The sequence below is a fragment of the Ostrinia furnacalis genome, unplaced genomic scaffold (genome assembly GCF_004193835.3).
Source record: "Ostrinia furnacalis isolate ACB-3 unplaced genomic scaffold, ASM419383v2 OfSCF6011, whole genome shotgun sequence".
Classification (NCBI taxonomy): domain Eukaryota; kingdom Metazoa; phylum Arthropoda; class Insecta; order Lepidoptera; family Crambidae; genus Ostrinia; species Ostrinia furnacalis.
In genome coordinates, this window is record NW_021136250.1 from 472,799 (window position 1) to 492,780 (window position 19,982).

Consider the following 19,982-nt stretch of genomic DNA (forward strand, 5'->3'; position numbering starts at 1 on the left):
ATGGCCGATCTGCTCTGCTACCGTCCGTACTATTTTAACAATTGATTCCTTATCTATTTAGCTACTGAACTGTGATAGTAACAAACCAAATGTGTAATATCAATTCCCGCCGTCACTGTATAAATCTCGCGCTGCCCCGAATGGCAGTAATCCCGCGGTTCCAATTACCTTTGACAGTAATGGACCAAACCACCAATATTGGCCCAATTTCCGCGCCAAGCGGCCTGATTCCACAAAGCCATGCGAACCATGCAAATTAAATACATCTGCCATCTGAATTACGAATGCCAATAATTGAGGTGGTAATAAGTTCTTGTTCACAAACTTTGAAATGAATTAGTTTATTACCACAGTAATGGTAATGAAGGTGGTTATGGTCGACTGTTGGCTTTAAGTAGCAGTAGGTATTTGCAAAAGTTAGTGATCATAAATGAACTAATATGGGTGTAATCATGTGAAACCGTAATAAAACATACGCTGTGTTTATGTAATACCAGAAATGTAGGGAAATTATAACCAATATGTTTACCTATCTGTAACCTATAGGTATGCAAGTATAAAATTCATCTATCTCTATGTATTCTGAGGAAGACAGTTGAAATGTCACAAAGGCTATAGATTTATCGATACAACGCTTATTTCATCACTAAATTGTTTTTAAATTACATATATTGAGAATAGCGTCACGTCACAAGCTAAAGCTTTTTCCCCGTTTCGATTTACAGCTTTATTTGACGAACACAGGTTTATTACAAATGGTTACAGCCACCTCGTGACCTGTAAAACAAAGTGAATTGGTCCAATAATACTTTCAGTCCCAGTGGGGCCGTGATCAAATTTGCCGGCGCGGCGCACTGTGCAAATTGACCGGCGCACAATGGGGAATCGATGCATTGTGCGTTACTTTTCAATCATACATTGGTAAGGTAACTAAGTTGCGTTATAACTACAAGGTGCGCTTTTTGTGCGAATTTGACGCGGTGCGATGCGATATAGCCTCTTCCCATTTCTTTACAGAAATAAGAGAAAAAGGACAAAAGCTGGAATGGCATAATTTAGGCGTTTTATTGCTTTACTTCAGAACGCAGTTACTTCCAGATAACCCAGGAGGGATAAGTCATTTGTTTTCATTTTTTGCTTAGTTGCGTATGAAATATAGCTTAGTGCGTATTTTGACCGCATCAAAAAGCAACTGAACACTGCTCTATCCAAAAAGGTTTAATTTTGAAGGTTTATTCCTTGTTCTTACTTAGCTGATTGCCAATTCACCTGGATTGCTAAATTATGCTTGTTTCAGCCGTTCCTGTAATATCAATATCAAACCTTCAAGCGGGCGCGCGGTCTTTTGTAACGGCAGCGGTCGCGCGTAAACGAAAAGACCTATAGGGTCTAGTAGAGAAATAAAGCACTTATTTTCCAATAATCATTTATTATTTTGTACGCCGATATATTATGATTATATTAAAGTCATAAATAATTTGAATTAAGTAAAAGAAACAATTATTTAATCAATTAACATTACGCAAATATTATTTGGATCAAAAACCAATTTTGGAACACAAAATCTTTTAAAATACCTCAGAATAGATCATATACCTGGTAAAAACGATAAAAATGCCAAAATAATGATAAAACATAATTTTATAATTTTGGTTCAGTTTAGCTTGGTCTCTGAGCTCCGATTCACTCTCTTTTTCATCTTTTCTTAGTAATGCCTCTGTTATTTCACTTTGTACTAGCAGTCTACGACTTATTTAATAAGAAAAACAGTATTGCAAGCTTAATTCAATAATATTGGGTGATAGCCGAAGAAATGTTATATCGCATAGAGAGTCGCGCGTAACCTTTTCGACGACAGGCGCGTGGCGTGCTTTCGACGCCGGCGCCGCGACTAAAACAACAGCAAGCCATGGGGTGGGAAAAGCGCGGAGAGCTGAGGTAAGCTCTTTATTTCACTCACAATGAGCAAGCGACAGGCTACTAAAAATGAGAAATATGTGTAACAAGTAAAAAAAAAGTTATGAACGAAAATGTGTTAGGCGCGGTCGATTCGACGCCGCGCGCCCGCTTGAAGGTTAACAATATACATGCGCATTTCAGGCTTTATCGTTGCAATGAACTCAGTGAAGCTTAACTAGTTATTCGTTAATTGTTATGGAATGTAGCGGCATATTGCATTAGCGGGGTTAAACCTTGCTTTAGAGTTAACGATATTTTAACTAAATTACTTTAAAATTCTGCTTGGGCTTTGGTTAACTTGACTGGAAGAGAATTCCATGTGCATTAAGTGAGAAGCCACACAGTGCACACAAATATTTTGCCGCATCACTGTGGTATGCGGCGCCGCAATTCGGCACCATCTCGCCTAATCGAAATGCGGTGTGCCTGCGGTGCGGCGCCGGAACGCACTGTCTGGCATAATCTTGATTTTTATAAGTATGCAGGACGCCGCAGCGACATCGCTCCGATGCCGCGCTGCGACCGCACCGCACCGTGTGACTTCTCTCTAAGGGTGAGTCCATTGCGCTAGAGTTGCGTTGCGTCGCGTCTAGGGTTGCCAGGTCCAAAATCAAAAAAGCCGGACTCTGTGCTTCATTTGGCCGGACATTTTACCCTAACCCTTGCCAAATAAAAAGCCGGACAGGCCGGACAAGACAATATTTGGCCGGACAAGACCGTAAAAAGCCAAACATGTCCGGCTAAAGCCGGACGCCTGGCAACCCTAGTCGCGTCATAAAAATATATTTGTAAACTGTTAGAGGTGAAAATTAGTCATCAACATTGAGTACTTACGATTAACAATGATAAAGAACACAGAATCTTTATTAACACTGCGCGACTCTATTCAACCAGCTGAGCTGAAGTGGACGAAGTTTGCGTCACAAAGCTGAAGGTGAATACTAGTTTGAAAGGATTTCTTTTCCAAGTATTTTTTCTTTTTTTTTTGCTTGTTTGCCTTATGCAAACGCAACGATACAGTCCGCATGGTTTATCCCTCAAACAAATCTTCCTCGTTAACTTCATCGTTTTTATCTCTAAAATCTCAGTCATAAGATTGTACGTAGGTATTTTTTTTAAATGACTACTACTAACATAAACTACCTAGAGTTTAGAAAAAGAATCAAGTAATCAACAAAGCTGTTATTTCAGCCATTCGCATTTGCATTTTTTCTTCTCAAGGATTGTCTCGAACTCCCATTTTCTTCTTTTTTCTCCAATCTTTGGTCGGATCGTCGGTTCATCGAGCTGAAGCACATTTGCTAGGAAAATAACTAGGAAGTGAAAAAAAATTTTATAGACTTTTAACTAATCGCTATAATTATATTACTTCATCATTTAGTTTAGGTCAGTCACGTTGTAATGGGTGTCAATATTCAATATCAAAGCTTCATGGTATGGCAAAAGCTTAAAAGCTTAATATTTCATACTGTCGTCCAGTGTAAACACTCTCTGGCACTGATTGAGATTACCCGCTCGCCGGGAACAACCATTTTAATTAGGTAAAAGCTCGAAATCGCGGGAAGCTTTCACTAGCTAACATATGATACGGCTAATTGGTTTCACTCATCGGGCTTTTTTTCTGGTAGTTATTAGGTTGTATGAAATGTAAGTAGGTTTCTTGACCCAACAGTAGGGTCTAAATGTTACATACTAAATAACATAGGAACAACAAAAATGGAAACTCTAATAATGTAAACCAACAAACATTCCTCTAATTCTATTAGAATTAATTTAAGTTAGATATTGAATTGACAACAAGTGCGTCATAGGTTCTTAATTCTTATTGCTAATCAATCTTGGTGAACAAGATTTTGACAGCTGATAAAAAGTATGCCCAGTGAATGGCGCCATTAATCAGCTACCCAATGAAGACAAATGATGAAGTTTTAAAAATGTGACGTCAGAAAGTGTAATTTAATACAATCAATAAATTTCAGTTCACTGAAGATGCAACGGATTGTTAATCCGAGTGTCTCGCTACGCGTGTCCCCTTTAGAAAAGTATCACTGTACCTACTAATGAGCTCAATCTACACTCGCTCTATTGCTCTCATGCCATTCTATAAAGATTTATAAAAAGCCTTAATCCATTGATATAAAGACTACATTAGCAGCTACTTTCTATGCATAGCCCAGGGTTGTCAATTACTGAACCGATGCATCCCTCTCAGCCGTATTCCCATTAACGAGGGCTACTTTAGAGACTGTATCTTGAGTGAAATGGGGCCGATTCCGAGACTAATTTAACTAAAATTTGCATTGCAAATATGGTTTTTTTTTCTTTTAGTATGAGCCTATTTCGTTTGTTCGTTTCAGCCGACAGACGTCCACTGCTGGACAAAGGCCTCCCCAAGGATTTCCACAAAGACCGGTCCTGCGCCGCTCGCATCCAGGCACCTCCCGCGACCTTCAGATCGTCGGTCCACCTAGTGGGAGGCCTGCCCACGCCACGTCCTCCGGTTCGTGGTCGCCACTCAATGAGTATTTATCTTTTCTGTTTAGTTAAAGAAGACAGTTACACTTTTGAACTTATCAGCATCATTATTGCTTGGCCAATCATTTCGAAAACTTAGTCATTTGCTTCGACAGTTTGAAGCCCCTTCTCATAGTCACAAGAAAAGAGGTACACTATCTAAGTTAAAGAGATAGAATCAGTCCCCAGCAGGTCCATCATTGAGGCTCGTTCCGAGTGTTCGGTGAAGATAAACAGCGCAGTACTAGACAAAGGCCTGCCCCGATTGGTTTCGTTGAATGGTCGCCGTCAGCCGTATTATTTCTATTTTGTCGCGATATACCGGGTGGCTCGGCTGCGATATTGATTAACGCTGGAATTGCCTGTATTGTCCCGCGCAGGTGTGAAAGAATCAACGTCATGGAACCAATGATACCCACGTGTTGCGATAGATACGAGTTTATTGTTAAATGCTCGCTTGGGTTGCCGTTGAAATGTATAATTTTACGCATATGTTCTGGATAATATTGTACAGATAGCCTTTGTATGAGGTGTACTTATCTTTTATCAGACACCTGTGGTCGACTTTGCTCACTGGGGATATCTAGGGTAAGTCCAGGATAGATGCCCCACTTTTTGAAACAGCTCTGTAACTCAGTCAGTAAGTTTTTATCAACAATTTGACCTTAGTATCTGTAAACTTTGGTCTTTCGTCTATGATATGACTATAATTATTTTAGTTTAAGTTATACCGATTCTGAGTAAATACCATTTTAATTGACCTCTAAAAAGTGGGATAGACGCCTAATGTGGGGGATAGAAGACTCACTGTATGATTACTTCAAAGGATAGATGCCTGATGCAGGGATAGATGACTCGTTAATACAGTTTTAGAATTCTAAGAATCAAATGCTTTTTGAAATCAAACAAGCCAAGTATTATTATTTAAGATTGTTTGTTATTAAATGAATTAAATATGAAATTTAATATTTTTTAATAAAAATAGTACATAGTACATCCACCCGAAGTCGGGAAAAGAGGTAATTAGATCAGAAGGGCACCCTATTTATTACTTTCCTAAGGTTAGCCGTACTACATTCTTTTTTTCTTCTTACTTGCTACTTGTGACAAAAAGAGCAGGTTAGGATAGATGCCCCTAGGAGCATGGGACATGGCTCTAAGGGCATCTATACCCAAAAAAAATTAGGCAACTATCCTTTTAGCATAGGATAGGTGCCTTTTTTAATAAAAAATATATTAACACTAAAAATCAAATTAAACATTAGCTATCCCGTCTAATTTATAAGATAGTCTATCAAATTATATAAAAATCTGCTTCATTTTACAGCTGACAAAAAAATTATCCATTAAAAGATACTTACCAATTTTATTTCGACGCTCGCTGAGGTTTGGCCGCGGAAGATTTTTGCTCTCACTGGCTAAACGAACGCACTCTTTGATGGTTTGCGAGGCGAAAAGTGGTACGGGGAGGTCCCTTTCTATTATGCATACTATAACTTTATGCTAAGTTGCTTGTAACATAGTGTACTTAAAATGGCGGCACCTATCCCACTGGGGCATGTATCCTGGAATTACCCTATTCATAAATTCAGTGCGGAAATGCAGCCAGCATTTTGGGCACCAATATGATGCCGACAGAGTGTCTCGCCTTTAAAAATGCGATTTTGCAACAAAAATGAAATGATTTCGTGCGCAATTATTATACAGCTATTTACTCTTATTAAAAGCTCTTTAAATAAGCTATTCAAATGAAATTAAATACACTTGCAGAATGCTATCTCAAGCCCTCGTCGCCAGCAAGGAACAATAAATCCACTCTACCCGCGTGCGGCTTTAACCCTCTATACTCTATACAGCGGTTCCCAAACTTATTTTGTCTACTGCCCACTTTGAGAATAATTTTTTTTTAGCGCCCCCATTTGTAGTCTAGTGTCGAGTGCTCAGTCGGTGTCTAAGAGTCCTCCTAGTAAATGACGCCTCCCAAGCTTCTACACAACGTCCCGATTTTTTTTCTGGGTCTCTTACCGCCCCCTTTAATCCTGCAGCGCCCACAAGGGGGCGTTATTGCCCACTTTGGGAAAGACTGCTCTAGTGTAGTGTAATACTGTATGTGCAAAGGATGTTGATAGCGAGCTTTGAAGTAATGAGATGTACCGAATATTCACCGACGATCTTGTGTGCCACTTGCGAATACAACTTCTATTCTATGTTATTACTAGCAGTTGCCCGCGGCTTCGCCCGCGTGAAATTTATTTTGTCACAGATCGTCATACATTATAGCCTATTTGTTATTCAGGGTTATAAACAATAATACTGTAAAGTTTAATCAAAATCCGTTCAGTAGTTTTTGCGTGAAAGAGTAATAAACATCCAGATATCCACACAAACTTTCGCATTTATAATATTAGTAGGATTAAGGTCAATCACAGGCTTGAATCTACTCTTCGAGTTTTGATTCCTACTCAAACGTCTTTTCACATTAATAACAGTTCTATGATTAATAAAATTATACTCGTAGAACATAGTTATGTTTAACTTTACAACGCTTTGTTAGCTCAAGCCAAGAAAAGTTAAATATTTGAGTGCTATTTCCTCGCTGTCTTTAGAATAAAACGGCCCTTTTGATGTAACTTAGAACTTAATAATATTCACCTATGCGTTTATGTTTTCTTATCTAATAAAAATCCTATGCGACACTGAAAAAAATACCTGTTCCTGTTTTGGTACTACACTGAAACGTACCAGGCTTTTAAAACTTCGGCCACAAATTATGTTCCACTTTGACCTCTGTCGTTGCCCTAAAAGCAAACGAAGGACGCGTGTTAGCACACATACCATGTGAAACTAGTACCTACGTCCTGAAGCTAAACATAGTAGCCACTAGTGTATTTGTAATAGGAGCTATATTGCAACAAAACTGTGTAGTCTCACGTGCTGTCGATTGTATTGTAGACTGTCCAAAATATATCCGGCTTGTATGTTTTGCTTTCATCTTCTTTTGGGACTTGGGTAAGTAATGCTTTTTGGTTGTGTCAACGATAATTTGATTTCATGTATAGTGAGAATTTCCTAGAAAAACTAGTTTGCGAGCACAAATTTTTTGCCCGACTGTCCAAAAGAGCTCCCTCCATATTTTAGCGGGCATTGAACATTATGTTAAGCTAGTTTACCAACATATTCTCGTAGCATACCTATCCTAAAACCATTTCCACATGTAAAAACAATACCAAAACGAGCAATATTGATGTAGGTCAACAGTTTTTTGTTCAAAACTGCTTTTTACTATTGACTGAAAAGTATTTTTTAATTTGTCGTAATTTAAGGATCTTATGGCAAACGGACCTAGCAAATGAGGTCACAAAGATTAAAAACTTCAAGAAAACTCTTTGTAATTTGAGGAAGAAAACTTCGTTAAGTTACTTACCTGCTTATTGTGTAGGTTTTCTCTATTACTAGGTAGTTAAACTAGATATGTATTCAGTAAAATTATGCTAATGTATGCAAAAGTTACACCTTTAAAGCTCATGGGAACCACGAAGTCAATAAAGGTCGGAAAGATCCCAGACAGCTCATGTATAATGGCGCAAGTACACTATGCGGGAAATTGACCAAGACTTAATAGTGTGAACACCATCTCGGTTACTTTCGCCTTCCCTCGCCCGTGCGTCGCTCATACTTCGATGTGCGGGTTAGCACTTCGACTTGGTCAATTTTCCGCATAGTGTACTTGCGCCATAACACAGTGAACTGCACTATGTAAACTATAGTATACGAAGGGCACTAAAAGCCCCGCGACCGGTCAACGTCGAAGTTCGTAACTGTTGTTATAATCTCACTCGGGTCGACAAGACACAATAGTTGCCCGAACTGGAGGCCGGCCACGATAGTGTTATGGACAAAGACTTCATAATATACTAGACAAGTTGTTTAGAATAAAAGTTTATAGAATAAATATCAAAACTCACTCACTCACACACTCAAATAGAATGCGAACATACCTACAAGTAAATTATGTAGGTTTAATTATCCTCGGCGCTTTTAAAAAGCCTAATTGCAGAAAATACTTAAAACAACATTACAACATAATGGTGCTGTCCTTGCCCATAAAATGAACTAAATGCGTTATTGATACCTATGTTACGGTTAATGTGATAAATTGAAAATTATTAATAATAACCGGTTATTATGAGTAATTGCCGACAGTCGCGGTAAAAGTGATAAATTAATCAGATTTAACAGTGATTATTTCATAATTCAACCTTGGTACTAACAAATTTCATAAAAGAGAACAACATCTTGTGTACGTGCTCGTGTACAGCCAAACTTTTGAATGTTTTGATATCATATATTAATATAATCTGGCATAATGAGTTTGGAATGTTTCTTGCATAATATTACTTTTCCATGATGCCTATAACATATTGTTTTGATTTAAAATGAAAAATAGGTTAAGGTGCGGCGGGGGTGGCCCTTGGGCCACCCCTAAGCCGCCTATTTAGTTTTATACACACATAAATGACCTCATATTAATCACATTTACCAAATCATGCGGTCATTATTCATAATAACCGGCGACTATTCATAATTTTCACATTTATCACTTTGACCGTAACACCTATAAGTAACTTACACCCGTATTCACAAGCGACGCTTGTTTATCTGAAGCAGCAAATCGAACACATAGCGTTGAATAGAGCTCTGTGATTTATTCGTGTGTGACTCTGTGCTTCCTCGACCTCATAGTAATGTTTGTGAATACGGACAATATCTTTCAGCAGATGAAGGAATACATAGACCAAGTACATGGGTAGTCTGTCTAGGAATACATAACTTCTATGGTTATCGGACCTATAACTTAGTAATCAACAAGCAATTTGCACCGCCTTCCTTGGCAGAGTTAGCGTTTTAGTTCTTTAGTCATTTCATTACATCATTATCATTTCAGCCACAGGACGTCCACTGCTGACCATAAGTAGGCCTCCCCCAATGATTTCCACAATGGCCGGTTGGTGGCGAACTGCATCCAGCGCCTTCCCGCTACCTTTATGAGGTCGTCGGTCCACCTTGCGGGTTTCGCTAGATTCCTAAATATAAATTAGGTACAAAATACGTAAAGCAGACATATAAAATTAACTTCTAGTTAGCATCTGACCTTAAGTGAACCAAGGAAGAAAATAAATCCACCAAAATCACATAACTTTGGTCCCTTTCTTTCTCAATGCTCAATTCAATCACGAATTCGTACTTCGCATTAAATACGTTTACTTTGAAGTACCGACCATCGTTAACAAATGAGCAGCTAATCCCTAGCGTTTCGTTGTGCAAAGGAAATGATCAGTCGGTCTGCAGTAGCCAAGTACGTTTCATGAGCCAAGCGCTCTCGACTGGAGCCTCTGACGGCCCATTAGTGAGCGACGCTTTTTCACTGAAAAAAGCTTAATTTCCGCCCGCCATGCCGAATGTTTGTTACTGAATATTTAAATTTGAGTTATTGTTTTTGTTTCAGGATATACAGAGTGTTGATTTCAATCCTCGTCATATTTATTTAGGTGATCTATTATTATGAATTATATATATAAACGCATTATCCACTGAAGGAAGCCACGTAAAGTAGGCAGTGTAAATAGGTATTTTTCTTTGACTAAGTAATTGAAATCAACACCCTGTATACTACTGCAAATAATTGGAGAGATGTGCTTGTTGATAAATACAATAAGGATAAATGAATATTTGTTTGATGGATTAAAAGCTGGGCACAAAAGCACATGTGATCAGATTAAATAAAACTTCATTTACAAGAATTACACATTTATTTCTAAGTTTGACGATTATGGCACTTAGTTACCCATTCATGTAAACACTAGACTTATGCTACTTATAAATAATTTATTATGAAAGACAAGTAATAGAAAATACTGGTTACATTGTTATTCAACTAATACAATAATATTGTGTTCCCATTCTATGATAGAGCTGTAGTATGCTCTAGAGTTTATTTCATTAGTAATTCCTATCATTAGAACTTCACTAGGTACATAAAATGCAACTTAACGTGTTGTGAAACATTGTTTCCATTCGCATTTGTGTGGTGATAAGACTTTAGGTAATATGAATTTAAAGCCTAAGTACTACTACACAATGGTATCTAGTTTGTTTTTAAGAACAACTAAAAGTCTAACACAGTGAGTTGATACCTGAAATATAAAGCTTTGATCTCTTACAGAGTTTAAGAATAGGGCTGCAAGAACGACATTTAATTAGTGGGTAATTTTCCCCAGAAATCCTTCTTTCTTTTAATTTGCAGTGATCGTTATTATTTTAAAGAATATTATAGCGGTATACTAACCGACCTCCTTATTTCATACTGAACTACAAAAAGGAGGAAAGGAAAAGGGAAAATCAAGAGTTTTCTAGGATGAAATTCGGCTTGTTTTTCAACTCAGTAAACATGATCTGACCTAGCTGTTTTACTTTATTGTAATCTGCTTACACCATGTATACTATACCCACATCTACATTATATTCGCAACTCCAGGTAAGTATCTGTTGTCTAAAAAGGGTGTCTACGCAATTTTTATTTAATATGTCTGACGCGCGGTTTGGGGGTTCGCGGGCTTTTCCCTAATGTGGGTGGATTTTAACACCTTTTTTTGTAGTTGCAGCACCCGTTTAGAAAATAAAATAAGGTATACAATATAAAAATAAGGCTTAGTACTTATTTTATATTGTATACCCTATTTTAAATTATCTAAATTTATCTAAGCTTGGTGTAAATTGTACTTTTGTAATGAATTAAAAAGAAAGGTAGAGCCTAGTACAAAGTCACATTTTGTTAAAAGAAAAGCAACCAACTAGTAATCGATTCGGAAATGAACACATTGTCATGTCAGCCGGTAAATAATTACTAGCCAGCAGGTATTATTAAAATGGGCGATATGTTATGATTACCTCAGGTAGGTACACCGCGGGTGGGGTAGGCTCTGTGTTAGATTCTTGATGGTACCCTTTTATTCTGTACTGCTTTAAAGTTTAAAGAAACAAATAGAATACCACCCATTTTCAATTGACAAGACCTGAAATTCGTTTTCACTAAAAGTATTGATGACATCTATGTCTATGTGCTTAAGTTTAAGGGTTAATTTTCCCACTCTTCACACTTTAGTTTGGGGGTCTATTGTTTGATTTCCATTACGAGTTACTTAGCAACACCATCAGTAGCGCTTTATAAGTATACAATATGGGAAACCATTGGTCTAGCTAAGGGATACCTAGGGGTTGTCAGTGAAAACGGGCATACATAATTCTTTTAATTGCTTTTGCTTCGGTAATACGGTTCCAAATTCATCGCTATCCCGAGCTGCGTCGACTGACATAGTTATCCACATCCCGGCACACAGCGCAGTTTCTCTTCAGCTCATCTGCAGCGAAATACTCGCAGTACTGGGTGGCGTCGGCAGCGGGGCAGCGCAGCAGTCCGCAGCGCTTGATATTAAGATTTGGGTAACCACTTGATCTAGCTAGAGGCTACCTAGGCTATTTAGGGGCTTGGCAGTGAAAACGGGCATACATAATTCATATAATTGCTTTTGCTTTGGTAATACGGTTCCAAATTCATCGTTATCCCGAGCTGCGTCGACTGACAGAGTTATCGACATCCCTACACGCATTGCAGCAGTACTTTCTGAAAGGGGGAACCGCGCAGTTTCTCTTCAGCTCATCTGCAGCGAAATACTCGCAGTACTGGGTGTCGTCAGCGGCGGGGCAGCGCCGCAGTCGGCAGCGCTTGATATTAAGATTTGGGTCTGGAGGCTAATTAGGCTAGTGAGGGGCTTGGCAGTGCAAACGGGCATACATAATTCTTTTAATTGCTTTTCGCTTTGGTAATCTGACTCCAAATCTATCCCGAGCTGTGTCGACTGACAGAATTATCGACATCCCTTGCAGCAGTATTTTCTGAAAGGGGGGACCGCGCAGTTTCTCTTCAGCTCATCTGCAGCGAAATACTCGCAGTACTGGGCGGCGTCGGCAGCGGGGCAGCGCAGCAGTCCGCAGCGCTTGATATTAAGATTTGGGTAACCACTTGATCTAACTAGAAGCTACCTAGGCTATTTAGGGGCTTGTCAGTGAAAACGGGCATACGTAATTCCTTTAATTGTTTTCAGCTTTGTTCATAAATCCAAATTCTATCCCAAGCTGCGTCGACTGACAGAGTTATCAACATCCCTGCACGCGTTGCAGCAGTATTTCCTAAAAGGTGGAACAGCGCAGTTTCTCTTCAGCTCATCTACAGCGAAATACTCGCAGTACTGAGTCGCATCGGCAGCGGGGCAGGCGGGCGCGCGGGCGGGGGGGCAGCGCCGCAGTCGGCAGCGCTTGCGTCGCTCGCGGGGCTTCGGACCGCAGTATAGTTCGTCTGATGCTGGACAGACTAGAGGGCGGTAGGAGACACCGCGACCGCAGGTGGTTGAACACTGAAAAGATTGATAAATGTTACAAAATATGTACCTACCTAACCTACGTTACATTTCATAGATAAATAAATATTCACCTAATGAGGTACTCAAAATTATTTGGAAATCATGTCAGAAATAAACATGACATTGTAAGGGTTCAGCCAAACCAACGCGATCAGCCGGCGAGCAGTGATGATAATCAATGCATTTAAGTCTGATCGCCATCGCTGCACGCCGGCTGATCGCGTGTGATCGCGTTGGTTTGGCTGAACCTTAAATAATGGAAAATTCTGTTGTTGGATGCTTTGTCGTAAGGTCCCATTTAGTCCACAGCATACCTAGAGTTAGGTATCTTAAACTATTATAGCGCTGTTGAAGATTAAAGTAATTAAGTCACTCTACTAACAGACAGGTCTCGAGATCACAATAGTTACATCTCAATAGACGAGAAGGTATTATCTAGATGAAATCCGACAATTTGAGAGGTAAAGGAGACTGAAACGAAAGCAAATAAACTGTTTAATTAAACTTTCTTTCAAAATTTAGATCTTTGAGAACATAAAGTTCTAAAGTGGAATTGAAATTACGATTCTAACGGTAGAGTCACGTTGAGTCAATACAATTATCAGAAAGGATAGGTTATTTCCGAAATGTTAGGGCCCTTTCCTGCGGCAATCCAGTTTTGCAGGATCCAGCAAATGTATGAAACTGTGCACCTACCATGAGTTTACGTTAGGTGTGCTCGCTAGCGAGTACGTCAAAAATCTCTATGAAGATTTTGTTTCTTGAAAGTAGCCGCTAGGGGCGTTGCACAATATGTCATACAATTAATGTCATTTTTTTACGTAGTCGCTAGCGAGCACACCTAACGTAAACTCATGGTAAGCACACTGGACTGTCGTCTAAACACATAAATGTGTTTTTGAAATTCGTATTCCAAATACGAACGGATCGGTTTTTTACGGGACACTGCAGACCGAATGTTCGTGTGAATATTAATATTAAAACAAACGCACTAAACGGGATTGAAAAAAACAGTTCCTGCAAAAAACGGGTAATTATTATCTCCGTGGGAAAGAGCCCTTACCTGGTTCCTTCAAACACGGAAATGTATTTGTTTTGGAAGTCCAAATACATCTATTTGGGAATCTGATTGCGGTGGGCGTTGATTACAGCCATTTGCCCGCGGGGTTCGTTAGTCAAACGCCGATCAGTGAAGCAAGATAAACCAAACACAAATATGAAAAAGTCGGAACTCGAAAAAGTCGAATGAATTTGTGGAATTTATCAGCGTTAATAAAATGATCGTCACCATTCATTGAACGGTGGTAATAAATAGCAGTTACTTTATGACTTGTGATTCTCATTGAATATAACGATACGTTATAAAATCATATTGATATCAGTATGGTCGTTAGGTACTAGGAATCGGACATTATTTTGAAATAAACTGCGAAATGTTGTCAGTAAAAACTAAAGTAGATATCATTATTTTCGTAAAAAACATCTAGGTTTCACAAAACGTCTTTGCCCAACAGAAAACATAGAATCAAAGACTCAATAAGCGCTCAACAGGCCTTTCAGGAAAATCGATTCGGTAATTAAACTTGATATCGTCGGAAAAGGCTTTTAACGTGTTTTCATAGAATTTTGAAATGGAATATGCTTTCTGGTTGTAAATTAAAATACAATGGCAGATTTCTGATTAAATTGTGTTATGATTTCAATTTTCGCCATGATGACTAAGTACCTACCTAACTACAAGTTAATAAAGGCCCCGTTGCGGTTAGCTCATAAACATTTAATCCATCTCAAGTAGTGAAGGCTAAGTTAGTCCCTGGGGAAAGTTAACTGTCATTAGAACCGCAACTAAGTATCACTTAATCCACAGTGTTTATCACAATAACATTTACTTAATGGTCAATTGTCCTCTAGTTTCTGGTGTAAAGCAGAGGGCTGTAAATCATCATTATCATCTCAGCCATAGGACGTCCACTGCTGAACGAAGGATCTATGCTTTCCATGTTGCTCGGTTGGTAGCGGCCTGCGTCTAGCGCCTTCCTTTAAACTTATCTTTCTTAATTCTATATAAACTTAGCTATAAATGCATAAAGTACAAGTAACTACTGCTACTTATATTTACCGGAGTCCAGGCCATCTCCCGCCAGTAGACCGGGCAAGGAATCCTGTTGCAAGGTTGTTGCTTTGCAGGTTTTTCTGAAGGACAGAGCGCAGGTGACACACTGTGCCTAATTAGCTCCATTCTTGAAGATGTCCTTTGAGAAAATAACAAACGAAGTTTAGTTGTAGTACAGATATTGTACCTACTACAGAAATAAGTGAACATCAGACCTCCCCAACTAGTCTGTCCAGAGCGTGGGGAGCGTTAGGCATAATCCTTCCTTTTGCCTCTGGTAAATTAGAAAGGGTAGGGTATCTATAGCCCTCCTGCAGTGCAGATTAAATGACCTGATGATTAAAATAAAATATTAAGTTCCATTTACGGACAAATTACTCACGTGAGGTTAGCTGGTACGCAGAAAAGTTGCCTCTCCTGCATACCCTCGGTTCCACAGGTGGCGCTGCATGTCTCCCATTCATCGGGAATCCATTTGAACTCGCAGCTGTCAGAAAATAACAAAACCATGACTAACTAATAAGATATGACCAACTTAGGTGTTGTATAGTTTTAATTTCTACAAATTTTCAGAGAAAAAGGCTTAGGTAAGGAATTTAACTTAAAGACAAATTCATCTGTAAAGAAAAACAAAAGATAACAAAATACTAACTATTCTTGTAAAGGCGAAGGAGAAAAGTATGTTTAGTTACTATGGCGTTATTGTTAATAGGGATCAATAACCTTGAGGAGTTTGGGGCCTCCTATCGATTGAACCCTTACCAAAGTACCTAACTTGAAACGTCTAAGTTTAGCCAAATATGCCTTTGATAAATTCTGCAATAAGACCAATTAACTGTTATGAGCGGCGTGTTATGAGTTAGTACGAATTATATCTTCTTCTAAAAAAAGTTCTCTATAAGTCTATCTTCTAAAAAAAGTCTTAGTTAATTTTCTTGGAACGAAAGCATTTAAGTAAATACTGAAATAATTAAAATTTGTTCAGTCACTTGTGCAGATTTGAATAAACCTGACTCAAAGTAAAAGTAATTAAATGGATCTATGTAGATAAGACCTTCATAATTCACACTAACTTTAGGTTTTCAGATTTAGGTCTGCGGGAAGAGATACTTATTAAAGTAGTCTCCGTTTCAGTTCTATTGGTCATTGTCTATCAGTCTCCCATCACGTAATGAGTAAAAGAGATGAGAGAAAAATTTAAACGGTGTTAAAAGTCGCCCCTATGACCCGTGGTCTACGAGGCAGTTGTAAGTAACCCCTCATTCTCAGAAGGCCCTAGTAATATACTTACATGATATGTAAAGAGGAGGGATTCGGGAGAAAACCTAAAAAGCTTTCGCAAACAATAAATTTAATCATGTCACTTGATTCCTTTATTAAATATTCAGGATCGAATTTCGTAGAATGAGATCTTTCCTGAAATTTCCGAAAGCGAGTAATTTATGGAGCTCAAATTGAAAAGCGTTGTCGGTGTTTGAGCTATAGCAAACAAGTATGGGTATTAATACAATTAAATATTAAGGCGGGATCGATTCTATGAGTGGATCGAGGCGGGTGTGAACCGAACCATTATTCACTATAAAAACTCAGTAAAACTCATTTATTTCTGTAAGTAGGCTTTAAAAAAGCACTTTTACACGTCCCAGTATTAACCCTACCACTGCTTCAGGACAATAAATGGGCCAGTGCTGAGAAGAAGCAGCGCAAGAAACTCAGACACTATTGTCAGCCTCTTTTTCAAAGGTTTACAGGTTTTCAAAATTCATAGTTATAAATATTTATGCGAGCTAGGCAGTTACGCATCCCAAACATTTTTATCTTTTAAATAATCATCGACTTTATAGTAGCCCTTTTTCATTAAGGTACTTTTAATATGTGCTTTGAATTTATGAATGGGTAGTTCTACAACAGTTTGTGGTAATTTATTAAATAATTTAATACATTTCCCCATAAATGAATTCCCAATCTTATGCAGTCTGAAATTTGGAACGGCAAGTTTATTTTTGTTTCTTGTATTAAAGTTATGCAAATCGCTCTTTTTCGTGAATTGCTCTATATTTTTGCGAACATATAAAAGGTTTTCATAAATGAACTGTGAAGCTACTGTCAGTATGTTAATTTCCTTAAAAAATTATTTCAAGGAAAATCGGGGTCCAAGGTTATAAATGGCCCGCACTGCTCTCTTCTGCAGAACAAACACAGTTTCAATGTCCGCGGCTGAGCCCCACAACAATATGCCGTATGACATTATACTGTGAAAATAGCTAAAATATACTAGCCTTGCCGTTTCAATGTCAGTTAATTGCCTTATCTTTCTCACTGCAAAAGCAGCTAGATTAGGTAGTACTTTTAATTAGCTCATAAAAGATTACCAGCTTTAAGCTTTTCGCTTAAATATTTTGAAAATATCTGTAATTCTGAGGAAAAGATTTTGCTATAGCTCCTCCGTCAGCAGCACAAAAGAGAAGTGGCAAACTACGCCACCAAAACTGACTGAAAATTGTGTAACTGAAATCTGCGCTAGGAAAGCACTGAAAAATGGTTAGAGAATTATTAAGAAGTGATATATTTGGGTATTACGACTTTTTATACAATGTAATGGTTTGTTTCATGTTCGTTTGTTTCAGCGAAATGACATCCACTGAATTCTACTGCTGGACAAAGACATCCCCTGAGGTTTTGTCCAGAGATTTGAGATTTCCACGACGCCCGGTTTTGCGCTACCGCGGCTGCTCTGTCCGTTTCTCAATGTGTTTGTAAAAAGGCTGAATTTAATTATGTCGTGGGCTGCAATGCTTACCTTTTTGCTAAGAGGAGAATGGGTAAAATAGGGTCCGATGGGAAAATCAACCCTATTAGGCTATTCGATAAAATTTCGTGGTATAAAGGCGGCCGGATTGATCGTTTCTTTATTCATAATCGTCAGCTCACCTTAGATAGCCTAGGTCTCCATAAATTTGTAATAATTGTTAGACTATTGTAGTCATTGAATTTTGGGCTAATCGGGGAAAGTTCAAATAATTTAGAAGCAAGGTTTGACGCTTAAGGTTATCGTCCTTTTCCTTTTTACGAACGGGAATGTGGGTCACCCAATACTAATAAAATGCCTGCCTTTTTTGAGACTCATACGTTTTTACTTTTAGTCCGGGGGTCCCGCGCATCTCTACCTACGTTAACGAAAATCGAAGCAATTATTGTGGGTAATATAAAGTGCCTTTCATTTCAGAGGGCTGAGTGTGAGTTTACATCAAACGTCCTCACCAGTGAGCGCGTTAAAAAATATATAGAAATTTTAGTTCTTGAAAGTTTCCGCAAGGTGCGCTGTACAATCCGTCATACATTTATTGACATTTTTTTTACGCGCTCACTTCACTAGTGAGAACGTTTGATGTAAAGTCACACTAAGCCAGCTCAGCTCAGGCCAACCTCCCTTCCCTATTTACCTGTGAGTGTTGCATTTCTCGTACCGCTGCGGCGGGCACCTCTGTCCGCGAAGGCATCGCGGGCGCACCAGGCGCACGCCGCCACCACACGACGCAGAACACTGGCCCCGCTCCGTCGACCATCTAGAGAAAAAGCAGAAGCATCTGAACAGGAGTTAACCCCCTTTTTGAAGTCTGTTTGAGGACCCATTGATTTCGGGGTAAAAAAGTAATGTGTACAGCCAATCAGTACCTAAAAGCTACAGGTAAAGCGTAAAAACTGAGTCGGTTTCTGCGGTAGCGGTGGCCCGGGAGTGGTGATATGTGCCGTAACAGAGTTATCATGGGATACTACATGCATCATGTATTTTAAGTCTCCGAAAACGTCCTCCCGTACCGCTTTTATACTGCAGGAACTGACCTAGTTGTTCGCTATAATCGCTTCTGAAAAGGCGCCATGGTAAACAGTTCTGGATGCACACAAAATCTAAAAATCTTTCGTGAAAAAGTCCACATTGCTGACCAACCAAGATAAAAAAGTAAGAATATTAATAACTGTAGAATTCGTAAATGCTTTTCGAGGATAATTTGCTTTATGGGGGAAAATAATGAAACAGAGAACAAAAGAATTTTCCATTTAATTTGCTCAGTGAAACGAGTTAGATAGAATTTCGCGCCCGCGACGCGAAGGCGCGATATTACGACAAAGCTGCCGTTTGAAATATGCTCCTAAAATGTCAGCAGCGTGATATGCATTAGCGTGTTGAAGGAGACGATTTTTGGATTTTCCCGGCTTGGTTATTGTATAGGGCCTTAATTAACTCAATATTCATACCTAATACCTACGTTTATTGTTAGGTAAATAATATTCAGGCTGTCCCAAAAAGTAGTGTCAAGCCGAAGCCCAGAGCCCATCCTGTATGTTGTAAAAAAAAATCATAACTCGTAAACTATCAAAAATCGCGGAACATACATGGGGGTGATTTGGATAGCCCTAGTGATGCTCTACCTCTGGGATTTGGCTTGATACTACTTTTTGGAACATCCTGTATAAGAGGGGGCAAATGGACTTGTCAGTCATTTAATAACCAATGTTAATCAACTAACTACCAGAAATGTTGTTAATGCGTTGTTTGAATGCAGCAATACAGTGTCATTATAGTCCCTTTCCAGAGGCCATTAGTATCAAGTGCAGTCGACACTCGCCTCGGGATTCACGAAACTCGCGTTAGGTAAAAGTTTAAAATACCGTATAAGGTGCAATTTAAACTTTCACGAGTTGATTCGAGCACACTGCAAACTACAATATCGACAGTTGACATTAAAACTACTGGAAACTAATATTTCAGCATTCGATAAATGTCAAAGTAAAAAGGCCTGAATAAAATTAAATTCCTTACAAATATGAGTAGAGGTTGACCACATTAACTCGCAATTAGAGATTTAGATAAACCATAGTTAAACCTTAGTGACAAACGTCGTCAGTGTCAACCTTTT

General features: G+C 38.8%; 1 protein-coding gene across 2 annotated transcripts in view; it reads right to left on the reverse strand.

The window, feature by feature from the left end:
- Nucleotides 1-10,444: 10,444 nt before the first annotated feature.
- Adamts-1 (A disintegrin and metalloproteinase with thrombospondin motifs 1) overlaps nt 10,445-19,982 on the reverse strand; it is a 50,867-nt gene continuing 41,329 nt past the window's right edge. Inside the window, exons 14-18 of one of the 2 annotated variants that reach the window (XM_028317058.1) lie at nt 18,507-18,629; nt 15,446-15,550; nt 15,070-15,202; nt 12,703-12,944; nt 10,445-11,866 (exon numbers count right to left, since the gene is read on the reverse strand). In XM_028317058.1, coding sequence (XP_028172859.1) covers nt 11,821-11,866; nt 12,703-12,944; nt 15,070-15,202; nt 15,446-15,550; nt 18,507-18,629 — 649 coding nt within the window. In that variant the 3' untranslated portion in view covers nt 10,445-11,820. Of the gene's footprint in view, nt 11,867-12,698; nt 12,945-15,069; nt 15,203-15,445; nt 15,551-18,506; nt 18,630-19,982 lie in introns of both variants that reach the window. The other variant, XM_028317057.1, reaches the window with a different exon arrangement.